We start from the raw sequence: 23,327 nt of genomic DNA, 5'->3' as shown, positions 1-23,327 counted from the left end.
TCTTGGCATGCATACACTTTCGTGGCTGTGGAACGCTGTCCTTGCTATTGCATGTACGGTAGGTTTTGCCCTTAATGTGGCAGTTATGTCGACTTACTGACCATGTAGTCGCAGAAAAATACGCCACCTCAGACCTCGGGCTAGGTTTTGGTGACTTTGTCCTCAGCCAAGTGCCTGGATAAGACCCAAATTCTTTTGAAGGCCTGCTTGTGTTCAGCCTTTCATTTCGGAGGCGTCCTTCGCTTACAGCTTTCATCGGAAGTCCTCATGCACATGCTTGCAGGGATGTCCAGTAGTACTACATTGACAAACAGGGCAGCGACAGTGTGACGATCATCGTGATGTCTCCTCGGCAGAGCGGTTACTAGAGGCGTCTGCATTCAGTTCTCGCCCAGATCCAAGTTAATGTCTTGCGTGGAGCGGCAGATTACACCGCAGTCTTTGCCTGTCCAGTCCCTGCTCCGGTGACGAGAACGTCACGATCTTGGGTCGTCGCGGTAACAACCGGCAGAGGCCCTTTGTTAAAGCAGGCTGTAGCGGCAATTTTGCTTCGTCGCCCTATGAGTGCTTTACGGTAAGATAGCGATTGGTGTTGGATCGACCGGCTCCCCGAGTCAACTCCGGTCACGCTAACGCGGGCGCGTTCAAGTGTCCCAGATCGGTGCTGTTCCCCTCTGCCGGAAGAGGCTTAGCTAAATGCGGGAGGAGCTGCTGTATCTCCGACTTCACACAACAACACCCAGCGCATCAGCGCCATTGCCAACGAATTTGATCGCTTGACGAACAGCAGCACGAGCTCCTAGGTGCATAATGCGTCTGAGATTGCCCTATCGTCACCATACGGCCCAATGCTGCACGATCGTTCAGCCTGTGGCCTGATGTGCCATTCTGGACCGGTAACCTGCAATGTGATCGCAGTAGTCTTTCGCTGCCAAACTAGCCTCAGATCTCTACACTGGAGTAAAGCTACCGCAACAACCCTACTAACCTGTTCTGACCAACTGTCAGGGGTTCTGGGCATCACGCTTCATTGATACCAGCCGCTGTCGCCCGAGGAACAGTCTGACGGGAGCACGACCTTCCACCCGCCATTCCACTTTCGTTCACGGGCTCACAGCGGAAAAGGTTGCACGCAGGTGTCAAGCTAGGCTGACAGCCAACGGTATTGCTTGATCCGATCGGTGTCCCGCGCAACGCCCAGCCCTAGGCTCTAGCTTCGCTTTCACCATGCCAGCCAGCCTCGAAGAAGCGAGAAGGACGGCGTATATAGCCACCCCACCCTTCTGGTCTCAAAGATGCTGCAACCGTCTCTTTCGTATTGACTGCTCGTCCTCCTGGACGCCACCCTTGCATTCGTTTTAAGGTCCTTGAACACGCTACGCATTCGACACAACCTCAATTACCCTCATTTGTGCTCACTGCCTTCACGATGTGGTTCATATCACCAAGAGTGGCATATGTGGCCCTATTTTTGGCCATCATATGTCCTTCGGTTCTTGCGTTCGCTCTGCCAAAAGCCGATACTTTCATGGGCCTCTTGAAAAGGTCTCCCCAAACTTCAAACACCGTGCGCAACTATTCCTGCCAGAATAGTCCACAGTCCAGGGCATGTTGGGGGGATTTCGACATCGAAACCGACATGGATGCGAAATGGCCCGACACCGGGAACACAGTCAAAGTGAGCTGTACAATTCGCGCAGAGAATAGAATGAAGTTGACAAGGCCAGTACACTTGGGAAGTCAGCAACACTACTGGTAGTCCAGATGGCTACGAGAGGGTTATGTTGTTGGTGAATGGGCAGTACCCGGGACCGGTAAGATAAATGAGAATGACACTGGCAACGAAGCTTGCTAATAGCCCTCAGACGCTATACGCTACTTGGGGAGACAACGTTGAAGTCACGGTAACCAACAATCTCAAATCAAATGGCACAGGCATTCACTGGCATGGCTTGAGACAGCTGGGTACAAACGATGCGGACGGTACTGCTGGTGTGACAGAGTGTCCCATTCCGCCAGGCGGTTCGAGGACCTACCGATTCAAGGCTACGCAGTACGGTTCATCTTGGTGGCACAGTCACTATTCAGTGCAGTACAGCGAGGGCGTCTCAGGACCCATCGTGATTCATGGACCCTCAACAAAGAATTGGGATATTGACCTTGGACCTCTTCCGATTACGGATTGGTTCCATACTCCTGTGTAAGAGCATTGCCTGGCCTCGGGAGTCTCTCCGCTTACTAGTGATCAGATTCGCCGTCAATGCAGCTACACTCCACGCCAATGGCCCGCCGACTGCAGATAACATGCTCGTTAATGGGACGATGGTCTCAGATTATGGTGGGAACTACGCCGTCACCACGCTGCAAAAAGGAAAGACGCATCTCCTGCGTCTTATGAACAACGGCATTAATAATTGGGTCAACGTTGCTCTCGACGGACATCCCTTCACAGTGATTGCAGCGGACTTCAACCCGATCGTGCCTTATAGTGCGAATTCACTCACGATAGCGGCTGGTAAGTTCATATTTTTACAGCCTCAATTCTGTGCTAGGCCCGCCAAAACCGCGCATCATAACTCGGAGCATTTCCGTTGACCAACATACAGGCCAACGCTATGACGTTGTTATCAATGCGAATCAAACTGTCGGTAACTACTGGCTTCGTGTCGACACAGGTGGCGGAGCCTGTGACGGTCCGAATCTCATGCAAGGCCAAATCCGAAGCATCTTCCGCTACGAGGGTGCAGATGAAGAAAACCCCGATTCGGAAGCAACATCGCAGCTGTCAACAGGCTGCAATGACGAGAAGAATCTTGTACCTTGGGTCAAGACCAAAGTGCCTCAAACAACGCCCCAAGAGATGGAAGTCAAGTTCAGCAACACCATCGTCGAAGGCGCAAACCTCGTACAGTGGCTGATAGGTGACTCGCCTATGCACATCAACATCAGCAACCCTTCAATTCAACAGATCTCTCACAACGGCGGCAACTTTACCAAGCCCGAAAATACGTACGCCATCGGCCAGGCAAACAAGTTCCAGTACTGGGTAATCCAACAAGATCCTGCCAACCTCGCCGCGGTCCCGCACCCAATCCATCTCCACGGACATGACTTCTATGTCCTTGCCCAGGAATCGGGCAAGACTTGGGAAGGTGACATCTCGACCCTGCATATGGACAACCCTCCTCGACGCGACACAGCGACTCTGCCCATAAAGGGATATCTCGTGCTTGCATTCGAGTCGGACAACCCGGGCTTGTGGCTCATGCACTGTCACATCCCATTCCATCTCTCACAAGGCTTCGGCATCCAGTTCGTCGAGCGAGCAACTGACATCACCGCCGGCTTGGACAACGTGAACGGCGGGTGTGCAGACTGGCACGAGTGGCGAAATGGGTACTATCCCGGTGGGTACTCTGAGGGCGACATCTCTGTGTAACTGGCGACAACAGTCGATGGCATGCGTGAGCGGCGATGTGGCTACTGTGCTTTTTGAGCGATTACCTGGTCCTCTAGTCATGGTTAGGATGGGCTTAGGCGGCGTTGTTGGATCTTTTTCTCACGGGCTGCAACAGTCAGCTCTACGGCTTGTATGGTCAAGCGCATCTGGGTATCGGATACGGTAATATTGCTATGGCATTTCATTCTCTCAAATGTATACATCACTACGCTATCACAATTATAAAGGACCAAGCTTTACTCGAAGAAAATCGAGACATCTCGAATATTGCCAATAGTGCAGCTGGTGGAGTTCAGAATAATCTTGCTGCTAATAATGGACATCATTTCCATCTCGTCGCTCCCCTTCCCGTACACGAACCGCAACGAGCTTGACAATGTCCTCGTGTACTTGGGACTCAGTGCACCCACGATGAGACATGCGCACTCCTCGCTTGGAACCGTTTCCCAGAACCAGGGCGCCGTCACTCAAAAACAGCCGCGTGAGACTCCTGCAAACAGAAGCAAGGAGAGCCTCCGCAGACGCAGTGCATGGTTGCGGTGCAGCAGCCTCGCACGTGCAGGCGTTAAGCCCTCCTCACATCCCTCGCTGATTGGCCCTCTTTGCCTCGTGCACACTATCTTCAAGCTCAACCAAATGCCCTCCGCTTCGCAAATTTCGGAGTCGGATCGCGTCTATTATTAGGAATTGGAGATTATAGCTGTCAGCCAATAATCGCGTTCCCGAGACCCGTCGATGTATCCGGCGCCAGTGCAAAAGGTAGTCGCGCGACGGAAACGGCCACGCGCGCGGCTTCACGTGCGACGGGAGCTGGGGTTGAGTTACGGCTGCCAAGCCCGTGGAATGGAACTAAAGACTGCGGCTTTGCGGTACCGACGCGGAGAAAGGACGTGGTCAGGTAGTGGTGCGGCGATGCCGTGGACTTGCATGCCCGGAACGTGGTAACCTTTGGTGAACTGTGGTGGACTGAGTGTTGGTGGACGATTGGCAGATGCGCATTCCCTCATTAGCCCAGCCCTTGCGAGCGAGCCCGGCTTCACTTGATGTTTGCTGCAGTCCCTAGTCCCGCTAGTAACGCGAAGGCCTACCATCGCACGAGGGGATATCCAGGGTTGACCTCTACTCGGTTCCAAATGGTATGTACCTTGGTCCAAAGGGGCTCAGAAGTTCCTGAGAAACGCCCACATGACCGTCATTGAAGCCACCACGAGACCCTCGATGCCGTCGCTGTCCGGACTTCCTCAAACCTCACTTCAACCACAGAAAACCACCTCAGCTTGCCAGCCGGCTCGTATGCTGAAGCCTAGATTCTCTCATTACTGATTGCGCTCGTCTACCACAAGCAACAATACAGGTGATATAAAGATTGAGTGTTCAGAGATGAATTCTGTTCGACGTCGATTAGTAGGCAAAGACGAGTGTATAATCACGCCCTTGAACCGTACCCACAGCTCCCTTAGCACGCTTTGCACTCCGCAAATTCACTACTAGCAAAGCACCCACGGGTGTAATGTGCGGCTAAGTAAAGATTGGCAACCTTAACCCAACCGCAATTGGCCGACAAGAGATCCCCAATGTCCCAGTCCTCATGCCGCATCCCAGGTCGCCTCGATCCTTTTTGCGCTCGTCGGAAATGTTGCTGCTTGGGCGTCCATATACATACTGTGAAAGCCGAGAATCTGATGCTGTCCTCATTTCAGCCGCAGGAGCTCATCGCACCGCAGTCGCGGTTGACATGCCAGGAGTCTGGACGATGTCAATGATATTGGTTGGCTCGCATCGAGCGTCACAAGTACACACGGAATATAGTACGCATGAGGAAGTTGTAGCGTTCGGAAATTATAGAGTTCAGTCTGGTGGTGTTGAAAATGGATCGAGGAACATGAATGGGGACTTAAACGACAGATGCTATTATTAGACTGTGTACATCTGGCTGCTAGATTTCGTCCAGCCATACAGAACTGTCCTTGCCATCTTCCTCAGCAGCCTCCTCCTCCTACTCCTCCTTATCCTTTGAGGGAAGTGCGATATGATTGAGCGCCTTCTTGCATGGGCTGCAAGCATCCGCCACGCCATCCGGCAGCAGGAAGAAGAATGTCTTCATTCGCCCCCCACAGAACAAGCAATCACTGGCACCCATATTCTTCTTGTTCCTCTTTTTCTTCCAGCCAATGCACGTTCCAACCTTGTCCACACTGGGTTGGGCACCTTTCGCTCGAGTCATCGCCGCATCTTGCTTCGTCTTGATGCGTTCCTTTGTTAATTTCAGCCGGGCAGCTTTCTCGTTGCGCGCTTGGGTGCAATGTGCAACTTCACCGCTACACTCCGTTGCCTACTTCTCCTTGAGCTTCCGCTCTCCTTGCGCTTCGCCTCTGCGGCCTTTTTGACGCGCTCCTCGCGCTCTTTGCGCAGTTGCTCTGGTTCCTCGCGTTTAAGCCTGTCCACTTCTTGATGCTCCTTGCGCTGCTGCTCCTTCTTTCCGCGCCGCTGCTTACCCTCTTCTTCGCGCTTCTCTTCGTCTCGCTTTCTCTCGACCTGCTTCTCTCGCCGCGCTTGCAAGTAGGCACGCAGCAAGACCTTCTCGTGATCGGTTAGTCCTTTAGGAGGAGGGTTGATCTGGTGAATGGACTCGTATACCAGCATTGCTCATCAGAAGACCAATGAATAGAGTGAACCTTCTCCTTCTCGAGTCGCTGGCGGCGGGCCTGACATCCCTCGCATCCACATTGGGCCCATCGGTTGACTTTAGCACCCGTCTCATCCATGCATCGATCATGTGTCTCGTTTTCCTGCCGCACGATATCAACGTAACGTTGGAAGGAACTGTACTGACGCCCGAGCTCTTTCATCTTGGCGTCTTAGCGCGCGTCCAAGCTGCATTCCATACCTTCGCTTCTTCAGCCTCTTGCTGAGCCTTCGCTTCCTCGGCTTCTTTCTGTGTCACGGCTTCCTGGTCAGAATATGCGGGTATGTCATCCAGGTATCCCTCAGCCACTTGGTGTATTCCTTGTCATATTACTCGCGCTCTTCTGCATTGCGAGGTTTTTCTTACGCTTTATAGACCTACGCGCCTCAATCAGTCTGGGTGAGTCTGTGCGCACACAACAACGTACACTCTTGAAGTCGGCATCATCCTTGACACATCCCGTCTTGTCCGGGTGGCCTAGCAGGGCAAGCTTACGGTACGCCAACTTGATTTCAGCTTGCGTAGCAATCTGAATTATGCCCAGTTCGAAGTAGAAGTCTTCGGTACTTGGCTTGAAGGGCGCCATTGTCGACGCGTTAGGGCGAGAATGACGTGCACTCAAAGAAAGCACAGCAGTGGACGAGGATACAGAAGACGGAAGAGGTGGAAATTTCGCGATTGTCGTGGGAGGCGCGTTTTTAAGATTTTCCAGTCGAAGAGGGAACGAGCTCCCGGCAATTCGTGAAGATGAAGGTAAATCAATGTTGCAATAGCTGTATCATTCGTGGTATCGACTTCAGGTCGAGCTGTTTGTATCTTGGTTCTGAGGTGGGTGGTTCCGCAGGTGCTGTAAAGTCGGGCGAGCCTCGAGCCAATTTTCTCATCCACACACCACGCCCTCCTTCGGTATCTCAACCTCCTCCTGCTGCGTTTCTCCAACCGGGGCTGGCACCCCTTCAGCCGTGTGTCCGTTTGCCGTTGTCTTCTCCAAGGGCTCCTTCTCAATCCTGCCCTCTGGCTGTAACCCGACCGCCTTAGCCGCCGCCTCTTCATCCTCCAGCCTCTTCTTTTCCTTCTTGCTGAGCTGCATTGATCCCTTCTCAATAGCCTCTTTCGGAAGCGGGCGCACATAAGGCTGACACACCCAGAAGGGACGTTTGCATCGGGCGACAGTGGCGAGCGAGGACTCGTATGGGTCTAGCTCTTCCTGCTGGGGGGCATCTTGTGCGTTTTCGGGTGCAGACTCGGCTTTGCTGGTGTCTGCGCCATTTGTAATTTGCCCATTGGCGTGCTCCCGTTCGTAAGCTTGAATGCCCTCCTTGACAGCTTTCTCCGTGAGTTTGAGCACGTTCTCGTAGGCATCGATGTCGCCCATCCGACACTTTGCCAATGCGTCCCTGACATTGTGATGCTGTGATACGAGCGGGCGCAAGAGATGGAACAAATGTGCCTGCATAGCCGTGAGATTCGGGTTCTTCAGTTGGCCTTTTTCGGTCTTGTTCTGTTTTTGTCTCTTGCGTGGTGGTCCGTCGTCTTCATCCCGCGGCGGCGATGGCGGCTCTTCAGGATCATTGGGATGGAAGAGCGGACCACGCGCTGGTGGTTCCTGCCCAAGCGCATACTTGTGGATGATGTCCATGTAACGACGGAACACGGCATCGACTCTGTAACCGCCCTTCCCATCTCGTCCACGCCAGTATTCACGGCCTTCCTCGCCTACAGGAGGGGGTTTCGCGAATATCGTCGGATCGTACAGGTTTCCTTCAGCAGTCATAACACCGTCGGCACCCGTCGCTTCCAGACACTTCGCAATATCATCATGCTGCAAGATGTTGCCATTCGCGAATATGACCGTATCCTTTGGCAGATTCTCCCTTAGATAACGAATCATTTTCCAATCTGCCAATCCGGTGTTGTGTCCCTTTTGTTCGCGCCGCCGGCCGTGTACGGTAAGTATGTTCGCCCCAGCGTCTAGTATCGTCTTTGCGTATGCCAGTGTCTTCTCCTTCGTCTCAAGAATCCTGAACTTGGCTGTGATGGGCACATCCAGCTCCTGGTCCAACTTCTTTATCATCCTTGCAATCAACTCTGGAGTTTCCTGCAAGAATGCCCCGTAGTTTCCTCTCCTCGCGATACCCTGCGGACATCCTAAGTTGAGATCGACTGCATCGCAGAACGGAGCGACGTGTTTCGCAGCGCCAAGCAGGTCGTCGGGGTCGTTGGAGCAGAATTGCACCGTGAGCGGGCGGTCGAACGCCGGGTTTCCGTCGAGATGTCGCTCTGAGTCAGGCAGCTGCGAGATATGGTATGCGTCAGGAGGCGAAGGAATGGCTGACTTGAGCGGCTGGAAATGCGAGTCGCGGTACTTGGGGCCCTCGAGAAACATTTTGGAGTGGAACATAGGCGTGTACGCAAGGAGGTTGGACTGCTCCGAGGCAGGAAGGAAGGAGCGTGAGAGCATGCGCCAGGCCTGGAATGCATTATTAGTTGCCTTTCTGCACGTGGAAGGTGATATTTGTCTGGGTGGCGTACGAATTCTGACTGCTCCACCATAGGCGCAAGCACAAGCTTGGGGCTACCTATACTTTCGTAGAAAGCCCTCCCGCGCAGCTTGGTCCTTTGCGTGGGCTGGTCCGCACCACTGCTGCCCTCCATCTTCGAAGTTGGCACGCCAGATGCCATGCCCGCGGTGCTAGTACCGAAAAAGCGTCTGTAAGAACCTGAAGTAGTCGTAGTCGCAACTTTCAGAACAGCGGGGGCACCGCTGCCCGCCGCGCGCACGAAGAGCGAATGAATGGCTGCCAACTCGCTACGTTGCGGGTCAGGCCGGGACGTTGACCCAGGCAAGCGGTGAAGGCACACGCGTGATGTGATTGTGGATATGAAAAGAGGTCATCCCTTCTCAGAATGTTGTGCTAGAATTTTGGATCCCAGGAGCCAGGGTCCGACCAATCGGGGAGCGCCATCCTTCCCGCCAGCGATCTTAAATAGGGCTGAGTGCAGCTGAGTGGACCACGAGCGAATTCTTCTGGAGCCTGTGATGTTTCATGAATGGTGTGTTTCTTAGCTCTAGAAGCTGTGCCCCCCGATGTGCTTTCAGCATATATGAGCGATGCTGCCGCTACTCTTTGTTTTCGACCGAGTGTTTGCTCAAGTGCGGCTGCCCTCCCAGTCCCCACTTTGTCGCGCCTTCACTCCGAGAGCCGTCGGAACCCCATCACGGGCCCCATTGCATCACGCCATCACTAGCCACCGAGTCACCACCTGCAAACGGCAAATTTATATCATAAAGAACTTGATTCCACTAACCACCACGCAACGACTATACTCGTACAGCCCCTCCAATCCACGTGCAAGTCATTGCCTTGCAATGTGCTAGAGCACTCTACAATGTCATCGAACGCAGTCAGGAAAAGAAATCGTCAATGCTCCATACGCCAGTCCATTAAAACGCCATTACGCTGGAGCCGCAGCTCGAATCCCTCGTCGCCAGGTCGTATAGCCGATCGACTGACCAGGGCTAGAAGAAACAATCATTAGGTTGGATATCTCGTTGGCCGGAGCAGCACGCGTTCGCAAGAACGCGGCGAGTCTATGGGCGAACCAAAGGAATACTAATCGCTGAAAATGCCCACCCGCCGGATAATGCTGTGCGCCAGGATACCATGCAATTATGCAGATGCTTCGTGCAGAAGCTGAAAGAGCTGGAAAGAATTGTGGACGACCGTGTGCCCTTATGTAGGCGATAGGCCGTCCGGGATATCATCATGTTGAGAAAGAAGGCACGAATGGCCAGAAAGAGACTCGTCGAGGCAGTCGTGAACTAGAAGGTGCTCCAGTTCCAGGTGCCGCCGCCGAAGCTCTGCGACAGGAAGCTAGCCTTGGGGGCACACTCTGGGCGCTTCGCCTGCGGCGCTTGCTCGATCTGCACGGCGGCGGGGCTGTCGATGCTGCCAGAGCTCTCGCTGTTGGTGCGGCTGGAGCGCATCTGCTCCCACTCGCGGAACTGCGTGTGGCAACGATCGCAGGCCTTGTGCAACTCGCCCTCAGGATGGAACAAAGCGTGCTCGTTGAGTCGAACCTGCTTCTGGATGTGCTGGTAGCAGAAGATGCCGCCGCACTTGCGACAGTGATGGCGACGCATGAAGAGACCAAACGGCTGCTGGCAGCACGAAGCGGTGCAGACAACAGTCGAACTGTCAGGCTAGAACGATTCCGTCAGCTCTATCCGATTGGGCCGGGAGGTATGAATGAGGCGCCAAATGTCAAAGGAACGGGCTAAGGATGGGAGATGGCCGAGGCAGGCCGGAGACAGGCGACCCTGCATTCGCCAAAGCGTAGTGTGGGGGGGACTCGTGGCGGGTGAGACAAAGGAAAACTAAGAAAAGTGCACGGCAGCCGCCTCAACCACCTCGTGGCATCACACCTCATCCGACGAGCGGGCATGGCAGCGACGTCAGGGCTCGATGCGAATGTCAAGAGTTGTTGAGGGACGAAGATGGGCTTGCTGCAGCTCGCGTCGGTATTCGGCGAGGCGCTGGGAACCGTTGCCACGCTAGAGGGCCCGCGCCGGAACCATGTACGTAACAGCGGCTCGCGCACGGAAAGGCACGCGACAAAAGTGGAGGGGAGTGGGTGCTAACAATAATAACAGAGCAACAAGTGGAAAACAAATCAACGTACCTGCCAGTGGTTGCGCGTAATGGGCCCAGCCACCGGAGACAGCGGGGTGTCGTCGTAGATGGAGCGCATGTCCTCGGTCGCGATACGGGAGATGGGAGTAATCTCGCCGGGCGACTGTCCAGAAGAACCCCAGGTGGTGTTTGGTGTATCGCTGGCAGAGTCGGCGGTTGGCGGCGACCGCCCACCAGGCTTCTCGGTCCTACGCAGCGCTGCGGGGATGTAGCCGGGTGTCTTCAGCGGGCGAAGCGCCGGTGCATGCTGGGGATATGCAGGCAGGTGGCCCATGGTGCGCGGCGAGGTGGGCGACACATTCATTGGGGTATTCGAGCCTGAATCCATCTGGCTGTAAAGCGCGGACTTCTTGTATGCGTGCTGGAACGGGTTGTGCTGCACAGCGACGGCCGTGCCTGAGAACTGGGTTGACATGAGGCGGCCGGATAAGGATGGGTGGCAGCAAAGAGCAAGGCCGAGACAAGGGGTATGGGCTCGAGCGGCGAGAGTGCGAGTTGTGGTTGGAGGCTGGGTGAACTTGCGACAGGCGTTTGTTCTGGTGTTCGCGTGGGTCGAGGTGCGAGCGTCGGCGGGGGGTGATGAAGGAAGACGGCGACGACAAGTCAAAGGCCTGGAGAACAGCGCGACGCTGGCACGTTGCAGAAGTTATTCTGAGCAAGCCTGCGGCTCTGCGCGTGTTTGCGGTCGACGGCAATTGGTGGTCGAGCAGAGATAAGGATGGGTGCACGACAGGCGGCCCGGGTTTGATCTGTATCTGCAGCACGACGAGTGGACTGGTCGCCTGTTGGTGCGGTGCGGGAGGCGTTGGTAGGCACACGGAGTGGGTGTTGTCGGTGAGGGTGCTGCAGCGAGCGGTATGGAGGGGTCACGTCTGGAATGGGAGCGACCGAGTGAATTAAGAACGACGTCGTGCTGCCCGTACCGGCCTGGTGAAGGCGAGGGTCCAACGCCTTCGACCGACCGTGCTAGCGGCTAGCCTCGCTGCAAGCATCCGCGCAGCAGGATGATCCCAGCTCATATCGCGGATCGCTCCACTGTCATCTCTACGCCGGCCGCTTGCTCGTCCTCCGCCGCTGCGCTTTTTTGCGGGCGCACAGCGTCCACGAGAGCACAGCAGCTCGCGGATACCGTTGTCTGCACCGCGCGCAGCTCTGCAGCCGCCGTTGCAACGTGCGCCTCGCTGTAGTAGCGTCCTAAACTGTGACACGGCCGCGATCCCGCAGGTTTTGGCAACGGCCTTGGTGCCGCCCATGTCCGAATCGGGACACAGGCTTATCTCTGACCACTCGCGTCGCTTTCCTTGGTAATTCGTATTGGCAAAGCTCCCGCCATCGGATGCCCCTCTGCCTCACCACAACATTCGCAGAGACGTACGTCAGTGGTGTCGAATCGAGCCTCGAACGCATTTGCGTCGCTGCTCGTGCGGCTGCTGCTCGGCGGCCAGCGCGACGTGAGTCTCAAACCATGGCCTGGCTGGCTTGAGCCGCTTGGAACCGCCGGCGAGAACGAGAAAAGGGTCTCGTGCCCAGAGTGCAGCACTGGGGTGGAGCCCAATCCAGAGCCGACGCGGCCTGGACGCTGTCAGAAGAAATCCGAGGAGATATCCCGGCGTTAACAGCGCCACGTGAGCGTGGCGCAGGCACAAGCCACGAGGTGGCGCTGTCCCGTGAGATGGAGTCGTGAGATGGAGTGCCGAGGTTGAAGCGCACGACTCACGCACATGCACCAAATCAACCTAGGCTCTCATGCACTCCGCGTTTCCTCCGCGTTGGAGCTGACCCGCGCCCCAGCACAAAGCAACAGACGTACACTGTGTGGCCAATTCTCTGTGTTATCTTGATGCAACCATCGGCGTGAACAGTCCATTACACGAGCCGGCAGGCTCAATCATTACCTTACCAATTCCCAAGCCGCCATGTCTGAAACGCTCCCAACCGCAACCGTGTCCCCCAAAGCCTCCACTTTGCCGCCTATCCCAGCAGGCGATCCATTGACTCCACCGCAATGGAAGACACTCCTCGCCATCGCCGAGACTATCATACCCACTGTGAAGCCAGCCTCAATCGCTCGAAGCAGGACTGAGATTGCGGTGACAGACAATGAGTACTCGGCACACATAAGCAAGCTTCGGGGCCTCACGCCCGAGCCTAATGGCGATGAGGCCGCCAAAGCCTTGCTTGACGACAATCCTGCATCGGATCCCGTGTTCAGAGAGGAGCTTCGAAGAGTGATAGCGCTCACTTTACCTCAATCGAACAAGAAGGATCTCTCAATGATCTTGAACATACTCAACACCCGCGCTGGATCACTAGTCCTCACAGGCAAGGTCACGCCCTTCAGCGAGCAGCCTATACATGTGCGAGAAACAATACTTCAATCATGGGCGACGGCACGTTTGCCTCTTCTCCGGCAGCTTGTTCGATCCATGGGCGCTCTGTCAAAGCAGACTTGGCTGAAAACCAGCGAAACGTTGCCCCGCTTCCTCGGGTACCCACGTGTACCAATTGGCATGATTCCAGGAAAAGGTTTTGATTACGAGTTCATCCAGTTTCCTCCTGGAGAGAAACCGGAAGTCATCGAGACAGATGTCGTTATTGTAGGTAGTGGGTGTGGAGGCGGAGTTTGCGCAAAGAATCTGGCTGAAGCTGGACATCGTGTGATTGTTGTTGAGAAGGCACACCATTGGACTCCGGAGCACTTCCCTATGCGCGACCAGTACGGATGGAACAACTTATTCATGCACGGTGGCGGCATCCAATCAGACGACAGTACATTGGCTGTCGTCGCGGGTCAGACCTTTGGAGGCGGTGGAACGGTGAACTGGTCTGCGTCTCTCCAAACACAGGCATATGTTCGGAAAGAGTGGGCTGACCGTGGGCTTCCATTCTTCACTTCTGCCGAGTTTCAAGATTCGCTCGACCGCGTGTGCCAACGGATGGGGGTTTCGACCGACTACATCGAACACAGCAATATAAACCGGCTACTGCTCGAAGGCGCGCGCAAGCTAGGTTATTCGGCTAAGGCTGTTCCCCAGAATAGCGGAGGGAAGCGACATTACTGCGGTCAATGTACCTTTGGCTGTGGCTCCTGCGAGAAGCAAGGCCCCGTTGTTAGCTGGCTACCCGATGCAGCTCGCGCCGGTGCAAAGTTTGTCGAGGGCTTCCACGCCGAGAAGATCATCTTTGCAAAACGAGGTGGACAACAGGTTGCCACAGGTGTAAAGGGCACCTGGGTTTCAAGAGATATCAATGGCGGTATCGCTGGGGAGCCGGTTACCAGACGCAAAGTTATCATCAAGGCCAAACGCGTTATTATTTCCGCTGGTACGATGCAGTCGCCCTTGCTACTCCTGCGGTCTGGGCTCAAAAACCACCACATCGGACGCAACCTGTATCTACACCCCGTGATCTTCCTCGGCGGCATTTACAACGAAGACATTGTACCTTGGGAAGGCGATTGTCTTACCTCGGTTGTTAATGAGTTTGAGAACCTGGACGGCAGAGGCCACGGAGTCAAGATCGAAGCGACCAACATGACCCCGTCCGCATGGCTCACCTTCATGAGCTGGAAGGGTGGCCTAGATTACAAACTGAACGCTGCACGCATGAGGCACATGGCTGGATACTTTGCGATCGCCCGCGAAAAACATCCAGGTCAAGTATACCCCGATCCCCACGATGGACGTGTCCGCGTCAAATACACGACTTCCAATTTCGACAAAGCCCATCTGCTTGAAGGTATTATTGCCCTGGCCAAAATCCAGTATGTTCAAGGCGCAACCGAGATATTCCCTATGATTCCAGGCCACAATTCCTTTGTACGCGATCCTGCCACGCCCACGAGCGAAGGGGTCAACGATCCGAAATTCCAGGACTGGCTTAGTGGGCTTAGGGCCAAAGGCCTCCCAAGCCCTGAGACAATGTATGTGTCTGCACATCAAATGGGCACCAGTCGTATGAGTGCAAAGGAAAAGGAGGGAGTCGTGGATCCTACGGGCCTGGTTTGGGGCACGAAGGGTCTGTATGTTGCGGATGCGTCGGTATTCCCGTCTGCCAGCGGTGTCAATCCGATGATTACTAACATGGCTATCTCTGACTGGATCTCCCGCGGAATTGCAAAGGGGTTAGCTGAGCGTCCGAAATTGTGATCCTGCTTCCAACCGAATATCAAAATGTGGATAGCGGAAATTGTTCCTGTCCGTAGGATTGAACGTCTCGGTCTATGCACAAGTTCATGTTGCGAATAGTCTAACGACGTAGCTCGCCATTATATTCCAATCGTCTGAGAACAGAGAAACCTGCTCTCAAGGGTCCGGTTTTCCGTCGCTTCAATTTTACCCCGCAGACCGAGGCTCAAGTTCAACAATCCCCGCATCAAACCCCACAAATTCGATCGGAGAATACCTCAAACAAGAATGTCCTCCCGGGTATCCACGTGAAAGGTCACATTGCATCATCGTATGTTTGTGTAGTGTCATGTTTACCGTGCGCTCTTTTCCCGTGCCCACTTCCCGATCTTGGAAGCAAACAGTATAGCCGCAAAGCTAATTTCGATAAATAACTTCATCCCATGACGCACTGGGAGAGCCATTGCGCCTCCACCCCAGAATGAAGCTTCACGTACTGCTTAGCAGCGGCGCAGTGGCACTTGCTCAGCAAGTCTATCTACCTGTGGACGGGTCTGCATCGCTTCCGCAATGCTCTCGCAACGGTTCTTATGCGACGGCCATCCCTTCGCACTCTTTCCGTGAATTCAGCTTCACGCAAACAGAAACGGAAAGGACAGCCACCTCAAGACCTGTACCGACTGCCACCACAACATTTGCACCAAACTACTCTCAGTTGAGCAGCCTGGTTCCAAATCTCACCACTACACAATGGGGTAACTGGGATCCAGCTTCCAATGCTACTCCGACGGATGTTGGGGTGCCCTACGGCAACGCTTCATGGACCGCTCTATGGACCGCGATACCCTGGGTCAACTTTACGCGGGGAATTTACTCAACAACCGTGGAGCCAACGCCAGTTCCGACAAGCGAGCTGGTCCTTCCACCGCCGGAGCCGTTCGGCCCAGAGACATGCTACACTTTCCCTGAAGATTTCTTGCTCGGTGTGGCTGCTTCAGCGGTCCAGATCGAAGGTGCTGTAGCAGATGAGGGAAGGACGCCTGTGCACATGGATGCTCTCAGTCTCTTCTCACCAGGGCGGGCCGACAATTTCGTCGCCAATGAGAATTACTATCTCTACAAGCAGGATATCGAACGCATCGCTGCCATGGGCATACGCTACTACCGATTTTCTATCCCATGGAGTCGCATTCTGCCGTTTGTGCTGCCAGACACGCCAGTCAACCAGCAGGGGTTATCGCACTATGACGATCTGATCAATCTCGTTCTCGACAAAGGCATGCTTCCAGCTATTGTGCTCCACCATACTGATACTCCTATTGAGTTCTACCCCAACGTCAGTTCCATCCTTATTGAACCAGGCACAGGAGGCGTCGGCTACACAGACTCGGGATACCACCTATCCTACAAGAACGTGTCCTTTGAAGACGCCTTTGTAAATTACGGCAAGATCGTAATGACGCACTTTGCGGATCGTGTGCCAATCTGGTGGACATTTAACGAGCCTCTTCTGGGCGCCAGGAACGGCCACTCCATCGACGCTGTCATCAAAGCGCATGCCCGCCTCTACCACTTTTACAAGTCCGAAATTAAGGGCACGGGAAAGATTTCGATGACTCTGAACGACAACTTTGGCGTTCCGCGCGACCCTTCCAACGCCTCCGATGTGGACGCCGCAACCCACTTCAACGCCTTCCAGCTCGCGACCTTTGGCAACCCGATCTTCCTTGGCCAAGACTACCCCGACGCCTTCAAAGACTCAGTATCAGACTACGTGCCCCTCACAGCAGAGGACCTGTCCTACATCAACGGCACGGCAGACTTCTTCTCGATCCAACCCTACACAGCCACCGTCGTCTCCCCGCCTCCCAACGACACCATCGCCGACTGCGCAGCAAACATCTCGCACCCGCTCCGCCCCTACTGCGTCACCCAGTCCACTACTACAACCACCGGCTGGAACATCGGCTACGCCTCCCAATCCTACGTCTACATCACCCCCACCTACTTCCGCACGTACCTCAATTACCTGTACAATACGTTCCGCGCACCCGTCGCCGTGACCGAGTTCGGCTTCCCCGTCTTCGGCGAGGATGATAAGAAGCAGTCCGATCAGGAGTTCGACAGCCCGCGCAGTCTGTACTACCAGTCATATCTCAGCGAGGGCCTGAAGGCGCTGTGGGAGGATGGCGTCGACTGGATTGGCGTGTTTGCGTGGAGCTGGGCGGACAACTGGGAGTTTGGGGATTACAAGCAGCATTTTGGGATCCAGACGGTCAATCGGACGACGCAGGTGAGGCGGTATAAGAAGAGCTTCTTTGAGTATGTAGATTTTGTGGAGAGTCGGAGGCAGAAGTCGGGGTAGCGGTGTGGAGCGAGAATATGATGATTGATAGCAATGCAGTTGATTGAACGCGCTACTTACCAGGTAGTCGCCGGATTTGTCTTTGGCTGTTGGGTTATACGCAGGTTGGGGCGGGTGACGAAAGGCGACCCCGCGGCTTTGAGTCGGCTCTTGCTACCCTGCTCAACCTGCGTATGGACACACAGGCAACTACAAATCTGGCGAATACCTGCTTGCCTGAGATGGCGCTATGTACAGATTACCTGCAGCAATGGGCCTGGGTAGGTCGAAAGACCGGACGTGGGTCGGCCTTCGCACAAACGTATTAGATCCATCGACCTGCACAGCGGGACGTCGACAGGAAGCCGGAATGCATGCATAACGACGGCCCGCAGAGACAGGATCGAACCTGAGAGGAAACACTGGTCGGAAATGAGCTCTAATACGATAATTCCTGGACATGCCCCGCATTCGGTTGACACGGGACGACTACCGCAGATCAGCTAAACTGTTTGTCAACCACTCGCTTCCGCCATCCTGCTCAATGATTTGACGGACGAGTTCTTAGTTTACACACTGCTTAGCAGCATCTACAAATCTTGCCCGTGGGGGCCAGACTGATGATTGTCTCCTGTGCATGCGGAGGAGGTTTGATGCTGCCCCTGGCCTTCGCAGTGCAAGACGAGGCAAACCGCAGCAGCCGTGATTGCGGGATGTGGCTTTCCAATCGAAGCCACTGAGACAGAAGGTGGCAGCTCACGTTCTGAACGTCCTGAAAGCAGGCAGCTTCCCGCAATGCTTGCATGGTGGCGTGGGACAAGACCACGCATGCCCAACAGAGTGATCAGACGCCCCAGCGAGTGCTCATTTGTCGCTCTCAGTACAAATAGACAATGCAAGGCGTGGTAAGAAGACCACAGTGGGCTTGTCTCTGATTTGAGGTTGAAAGCACGAGGCTTGTCGTCGGGGTTCCCCACATGCAGCTCTAGCTCTGCGATCCGTGCCCCTCTTTTTCTTTTGCACTGCCTGGCTGCAATCGCGGCCTGCAACAGCTGAACCTGACGGCGGCCCGGTCTGCAAAATGGCGCAGTCAGTTGTGTGCATCAGCTAGTCTTGGCTGCAAGCCCCGTGAAGACAGCAAGCAAGCAGCCGCAGTTGCTGGGGGCAGTAAGAGAGTCTGGAATTGCATCTGGACCCTTTGGGCGGTGAGATCTCGTCGCGCAGCCCCTGGGCCCCTGGCTGGCGGGCGCTAGCGCTCCCGCTGATGTCACTCCGCGATTTAGAATGCTTGAAACTGGACTCGCTGCCCTTGGCGCGGGCTTTGTTTCGAAGGCCTCCGCAGACAAGCAAACCCAAGGAGTGCGAAGCCTGCGCCGTTGCGGAGCGCGAGCGCTTGGGGGTCACAGTGAATAGACGTGTGTACACCGCGGACATTGGAGAGTCGTTGTTCTCGGAGTGTTGACGGACATGTAAACAAAGGACGGGCAATCGTGAGTCTGATGCCCGATCGCCTTATCCAGTGACAGCGATCCACGCGCCGCTCGTGCATCCCGCGCCTCCAATAAACTTGGAAAGATGGCCAGCTCTCCAAATGACGCCGCCGAGAGCGACACCGAACGGCCGACATATCTCGCTTGCTTCACGTATTCTCCTCCTAGAAATCTCCGTGGTTCCTTCTCTATAATAATTAGCCGCCGCGTCGCTGTGTCCCCACACAGCGCTCCCTGAAACACGGTCCCCTTCTGCTTCGTTGACGGTCTATGCAGACTGTCCGCTCAGCTGAGGTTCCAATCCTTTGACTCTCATGCCGAATTCCTACCCTCCACGTTCCCACACCATGTCGTCTTCTCGCCGGTCGCGATCCTCGCGCGAGTACGCGCAGGAGCCCAAATCCGAGGTGCCTCATGGCAATGGCAACGGCCAGAAGCACCACATGCACCTGCCGCGCTTCAACCACAATGGCCACAAAGTCACGAAAGGCATCGAGCCCGAGGGCGAGAGCGGCAGGAAAGGGTTCCACCCACTCAAGTTCTTCAAGATCTCGTACAAGAGCAACAGCGTGATTTCTAGATGGGTCAATATCCTGTGGCCCATGGTGCCCGTCGCCATCGCCTTGGTAGGTACACCCACACAGTCAGAGCCATCCGCCCGACTAACGTATTTCGCAGCACTTTGCACTTCCGAACACGAAGGGCGCCCATCTTGCCATCTTCATCACCAATTTCATTGCGATGGTCCCTGCCGCTAATACCGTGGGCTTCTGCGGGTCAGAGCTCGCTCGTAAACTGCCCAAGGTACTCGGCGTCATCGTCGAGACGACACTTGGATCTGTTGTGGAAATCGTCCTGTTCATGGTGTTGTTGGTGACAGGCAGAGAGCAGAATGTCCCCGTTATTCGCGCCGCTATCCTGGGTTCCATACTCGCCAACATGCTACTGTGTCTGGGTTTCTGCTTCGTGGCCGGTGGTCTTAAGGGTGGTGAGCAGTCGTTCCACGAAGCCATTTCAGAGGCCGGTAGCGGTCTGATGCTCGTAGCCGCAAGTACGTCTTCTCGCGCATGCGTGATACGATTGGATACTAACATCTGTCACAGTGGGTCTGGTACTCCCCACCGTCTACTACAATGCTCTTAATGGTCGGACAGACCTCGAGCTCGCCGTCAACGAAATCAGCGACGAGATGTTGAAGATCTCACGTGCTACCGCCATTATCCTCCTCATTGCCTACTTTGTCTACCTCCTCTTCCAGCTGAAGTCCCACGACAATTTGTTTCACGAGATCTACGAGCGAGATGAACTCATTGACAAGGATCGTAACAAGGAGCTGGCCAAGCCCAAGCTCACATTGACGGAGTGCATCATCGGTCTCTTGATTTCGCTGGCCTGCGTGTCAATGATCGCTGTCTTCTTAGTCATCGAGATCCCACACATGGTGGAGGAGCGTCACATCAGCGACTCCTTCATGGGTCTTATCCTTGTTCCAGTCGTCGAGAAAGCTGCGGGTATGTCAATGATATCACTGGAACGAAACAGACGCTAACGCTATTCAGAACACCTTCTCGCCATCGACGAGGCATGGGATGGCCAGATGAATTTGGCTCTCGCTCACGTCCTCGGTGCCTCGATCCAAACCGCACTGCTCAACACGCCGCTTGTCATCATTGTTGGTTGGGGCCTCAACATCGGCATGAACATGCAGTTCGAAGTCTTCGACGCCGTTTCTCTGGTCCTCGCCGTGCTTGTTGTGGGTTCGTTCCTGCGCGACCGGAAATCCAACTACATGGAGGGCAGTCTGCTCATCTTCGTGTATGTCATTATCGCGATCGCCGCCTTCTACTACCCTAATCCTCCCCACGGCGGCGGCGAGTCTACTGGAGCTGAGAGTGGCGGCGAGACTACGGCGCACGAGAGGCGTTTCTTTTAGCGAGCGGTGTGCGAAGGACACGACTTGGGGTGAATAAAGGATGAGTCCGGACCCTTGAATTTGTATCTTGCGTACTAGCATGCAACGGGCATCTGAGATGCGCGCGGTGGCTTTTTGACTGTTGCTGCGTCTGACCGAGTTAGCGATATCTTTTTAATGATGCTTTCCATATCACGAATTGACGACTTTCGCATCCAATGTTCGATTTCAATGTGCTTCACGTTGCGTCCGTGTTCTGGTAGTGCGCGCTCGCCTGCTCCGTAGCGACAGATCTCGTCCGGAGCGGGCGGCACATTCATTCGCCAAAACCGTGCGGGCCCGTGCGACGTAAGCGAGGCCAAGCCGCTACGCACTCGCAACCGCACACAATTTCGCTCTGCAACGCCAGGGCTATTCTCTTCGACCGCGACACCCGACTAACCCAGCAGCCTCCTCTTCTCCCCTCCGCACATCTACAGTCAACCGCCAAAATGGGTCGCGTCCGCACCAAGACCGTGAAGAAGTCCGCCAAGGTCATCATTGAGCGTTACTACCCCAAGCTCTCGCTCGACTTCGAGACCAACAAGAGGATTTGCGACGAGGTTGCCATCATTGCCTCCAAGCGTCTGCGCAACAAGATTGCCGGATATGCCACGCACTTGTATGCTTCCGCTATGTGCAATTGCGATTGGAGAAGCTCGGTGGCTAACACAACGCAGGATGAAGCGTATCCAGCGAGGACCCGTCCGCGGTATTTCCTTCAAGCTCCAGGAAGAGGAGCGTGAGCGCAAGGATCAATACGTCCCCGAGATCTCTGCCCTCGACTTCACCCAGAACAGCGAGTCCGGCTCCCTGGACGTCGACCAGGAGACCAAGGACCTCCTCAAGAGCCTCGGCGTACGTCTTGACCAAACACTCTCACCTGCGAGTGGTCCGCTAACAATCTGCAGTTCGACTCCATTCCCGTCAACGTCGTCCCCGTCGCCGCACAGCAGGTCGCCGAGCGACCCCGCCGCTTCGGAGACCGCAACCCCCGCTCTTAGACGCTCAATACGGTGTTTCTTTCCTCGGTTCGGCGATTATGTGGAGCATGGGCTACGGATCATGCCACGATTACGGCTTGGGATACCGCTCCTTATGAGAGCATCATGATTAGGAGTCAATGAAAAAAAGGTTATTTCCCCACTAGGTGTCGCTGAGTCGACGTTCCGTAAGGGACCGAGACGAGGCTTGATCGCCAGGCTTTATAGCCACTTTCCCCTGCTGCTGTGATGTGAATGTGAGGAGTAGGTTTTGGGCGACAATTAGCTAAGTCTTGCATGGGTAAGTAGCTCCATCAAAAGTGTTGACCGCATCGATTCTCGACCGGAACCCGTACTTGTCCAGTGTTGCCGCTCGACAATACAGTTTTATTGGTTCCACGTCGGCATTTAAAGTTCAACAATGTGTACATTGAACCGAGAGATGTTGTATTGTGTAGCAGACATGTCGGTTCAATGTGATGCCATCCATGGAACTAGCTATCTGATCCCATGAAGGCGATTTCAAATCATTCCGGGTAAACATTACTGTAAGCTAACACTTTCATTCTTTTTGTCGACTTCATAATCTCCAACCGTACGTAGAGTCTCAATACACTCGTGCACCATGCTCCTTCTCTTCTGCTCCAGCCATGCTGTCCAGCTCTGCAACGTTTCGTCCCGCTGGACACCTCAACATGCAGCTCTCCCTCCACTTTAGTCATGCCGTCCTGCTCTTCCATCTTTCCCATCACTTTCTTTTCCTCCAACCCCACACCGATTCCTCAACCTCCTCTCCCTGCCAGGACAGACCACATCCCCTCCCAACGTTTCACATCCCCACCCTTCCAATCCTTCCTCCCATCTCCACTCCCCCCTCCCTTCCTCCCACTCCCACCCCCCTAATCTCAAACCTCCCACCCACCTTCTTTGGGCTCCGCTGCCCATACGTATCCACCGTCCTTCGCCACTGCGGATGCGCGGCCACCCTGCGCGGCCGCGCATCAGCACGGTAGATGTGGTACATGGCGTACCCGAAGGCGAGCGTCCAGAGGAGCACGATGGCGTAGAGGGCGGCGAGGACGGGTGGTGTGCCGGGAAGGTAGGTTGGGGAGGGGCTGGAGAAGGGGTTGGATTCCGCGGCGGAGGTGGAAGTTGGCTGGCTCGTGGTCGGGACCGATGTAGCGGTGGAGGTTCCGAGCATGGTGCGGGCGCGGCTCATCGCCGCGGCGTCCAGCGGTGTGGGAGCGGCGGGCATTCGAGCGGCGCTGCACGGTGAAGTGGCGCCCGGGTCGGGTCCGGTAGGGAGAGCAACGATGGGATCCTGCGGGTCCGCGGCTATGGTGGTGATGGAGCCCGTGGGCAGACTGCTCGGTGTGTCGGATGCGCTGCTCTCGGTTACGACTGGCCCGCATGAAGGCAGGGCTCTGGACGGCGCATTGCCACTCGGGACCACGCATGGGAGGAGCATGGCCTTGGGTGCGAGAGAGGTCGCTGTCGGAGGCACGTTGCAGAGCGGTAGCCGTTATCCTGCGGGTTGGTGGGAGGGAAACGACTTGCGCGGGGGATTGAGAGAGAAGGTGAGGAACGGGGCG

The 23,327-nt window shown here is 55.2% G+C and overlaps 10 protein-coding genes across 10 annotated transcripts; 5 read left to right on the top strand and 5 right to left on the bottom strand.

Moving 5' to 3' along the window:
* Positions 1-1,528: 1,528 nt before the first annotated feature.
* CC84DRAFT_1095746 (uncharacterized protein) lies at positions 1,529-3,439 on the top strand (the record flags this gene model as incomplete). Its single annotated transcript, XM_018174629.1, has 5 exons — positions 1,529-1,678; positions 1,728-1,814; positions 1,866-2,200; positions 2,250-2,515; positions 2,607-3,439. The coding sequence occupies 5 exons, from the start codon at positions 1,529-1,531 to the stop codon at positions 3,437-3,439; spliced, it is 1,671 nt and encodes a 556-aa protein (XP_018034160.1).
* A 2,017-nt stretch (positions 3,440-5,456) lies between these two features.
* CC84DRAFT_1219061 (uncharacterized protein) lies at positions 5,457-6,103 on the bottom strand (the record flags this gene model as incomplete). Its single annotated transcript, XM_018183053.1, has 2 exons — positions 5,457-5,714; positions 5,777-6,103. The coding sequence occupies 2 exons, from the start codon at positions 6,101-6,103 to the stop codon at positions 5,457-5,459; spliced, it is 585 nt and encodes a 194-aa protein (XP_018034159.1).
* Positions 6,104-6,508: 405 nt separating this feature from the next.
* On the bottom strand, positions 6,509-6,889 carry CC84DRAFT_1260872 (uncharacterized protein; the record flags this gene model as incomplete). Its single annotated transcript, XM_018185020.1, has 2 exons — positions 6,574-6,889; positions 6,509-6,523 (listed from the first exon to the last, which is right to left on the bottom strand). The coding sequence occupies exons 1-2, from the start codon at positions 6,730-6,732 to the stop codon at positions 6,509-6,511; spliced, it is 174 nt and encodes a 57-aa protein (XP_018034158.1). The 5' UTR covers positions 6,733-6,889.
* Positions 6,890-7,026: 137 nt separating this feature from the next.
* On the bottom strand, positions 7,027-8,801 carry CC84DRAFT_1096413 (FMN-linked oxidoreductase; the record flags this gene model as incomplete). Its single annotated transcript, XM_018174665.1, has 2 exons — positions 7,027-8,616; positions 8,679-8,801. 2 exons carry the CDS (start codon positions 8,799-8,801, stop codon positions 7,027-7,029), a joined length of 1,713 nt encoding a protein of 570 aa, XP_018034157.1.
* A 946-nt stretch (positions 8,802-9,747) lies between these two features.
* Positions 9,748-11,495, bottom strand: CC84DRAFT_866660 (uncharacterized protein). The gene is made up of 2 exons (XM_018187714.1): positions 10,830-11,495; positions 9,748-10,350 (listed from the first exon to the last, which is right to left on the bottom strand). Exons 1-2 carry the CDS (start codon positions 11,253-11,255, stop codon positions 9,970-9,972), a joined length of 807 nt encoding a protein of 268 aa, XP_018034156.1. The 5' UTR covers positions 11,256-11,495; the 3' UTR covers positions 9,748-9,969.
* A 929-nt stretch (positions 11,496-12,424) lies between these two features.
* On the top strand, positions 12,425-15,218 carry CC84DRAFT_866558 (long chain fatty alcohol oxidase). Its single transcript, XM_018187712.1, has one exon. The coding sequence runs from the start codon at positions 12,757-12,759 to the stop codon at positions 14,986-14,988; it is 2,232 nt and encodes a 743-aa protein (XP_018034155.1). The 5' UTR covers positions 12,425-12,756; the 3' UTR covers positions 14,989-15,218.
* Positions 15,219-17,427, top strand: CC84DRAFT_866541 (beta-glucosidase-like protein). The gene has a single exon (XM_018187711.1). The coding sequence runs from the start codon at positions 15,449-15,451 to the stop codon at positions 17,330-17,332; it is 1,884 nt and encodes a 627-aa protein (XP_018034154.1). The 5' UTR covers positions 15,219-15,448; the 3' UTR covers positions 17,333-17,427.
* Positions 17,428-19,244: 1,817 nt separating this feature from the next.
* On the top strand, positions 19,245-20,734 carry CC84DRAFT_1096464 (uncharacterized protein; the record flags this gene model as incomplete). Its single annotated transcript, XM_018174669.1, has 4 exons — positions 19,245-19,427; positions 19,480-19,852; positions 19,905-20,312; positions 20,361-20,734. 4 exons carry the CDS (start codon positions 19,245-19,247, stop codon positions 20,732-20,734), a joined length of 1,338 nt encoding a protein of 445 aa, XP_018034153.1.
* Positions 20,735-21,204: 470 nt separating this feature from the next.
* On the top strand, positions 21,205-21,756 carry CC84DRAFT_1096218 (ribosomal protein S17e; the record flags this gene model as incomplete). Its single annotated transcript, XM_018174659.1, has 3 exons — positions 21,205-21,374; positions 21,433-21,610; positions 21,664-21,756. 3 exons carry the CDS (start codon positions 21,205-21,207, stop codon positions 21,754-21,756), a joined length of 441 nt encoding a protein of 146 aa, XP_018034152.1.
* Positions 21,757-22,564: 808 nt separating this feature from the next.
* On the bottom strand, positions 22,565-23,203 carry CC84DRAFT_1219053 (uncharacterized protein; the record flags this gene model as incomplete). The annotated part of the gene is made up of 1 exon (XM_018183052.1): positions 22,565-23,203. One exon carries the CDS (start codon positions 23,201-23,203, stop codon positions 22,565-22,567), a length of 639 nt encoding a protein of 212 aa, XP_018034151.1.
* Between the last annotated feature and the right edge of the window lie 124 nt (positions 23,204-23,327).

Source organism: Paraphaeosphaeria sporulosa (genome assembly GCF_001642045.1).
Source record: "Paraphaeosphaeria sporulosa strain AP3s5-JAC2a unplaced genomic scaffold CC84scaffold_7, whole genome shotgun sequence".
Taxonomy (NCBI): domain Eukaryota; kingdom Fungi; phylum Ascomycota; class Dothideomycetes; order Pleosporales; family Didymosphaeriaceae; genus Paraphaeosphaeria; species Paraphaeosphaeria sporulosa.
The sequence above is the reverse complement of the archived record's forward strand: the minus strand, read 5'-3'. Positions and strand labels throughout refer to the sequence as shown.

Excerpts from the sequence above, each read along its gene's own strand:
- CC84DRAFT_866660 (XM_018187714.1), bottom strand. The coding sequence starts at position 11,255 with ATGTCAACCCAGTTCTCAGGCACGGCCGTCGCTGTGCAGCACAACCCG. Across the intron at positions 10,351-10,829 it reads TTACGCGCAACCACTGGCAG|CCTGACAGTTCGACTGTTGT; the intron begins GTACGTTGATTT and ends GAATCGTTCTAG.
- CC84DRAFT_866541 (XM_018187711.1), top strand. The coding sequence starts at position 15,449 with ATGAAGCTTCACGTACTGCTTAGCAGCGGCGCAGTGGCACTTGCTCAG.
- CC84DRAFT_866558 (XM_018187712.1), top strand. The coding sequence starts at position 12,757 with ATGTCTGAAACGCTCCCAACCGCAACCGTGTCCCCCAAAGCCTCCACT.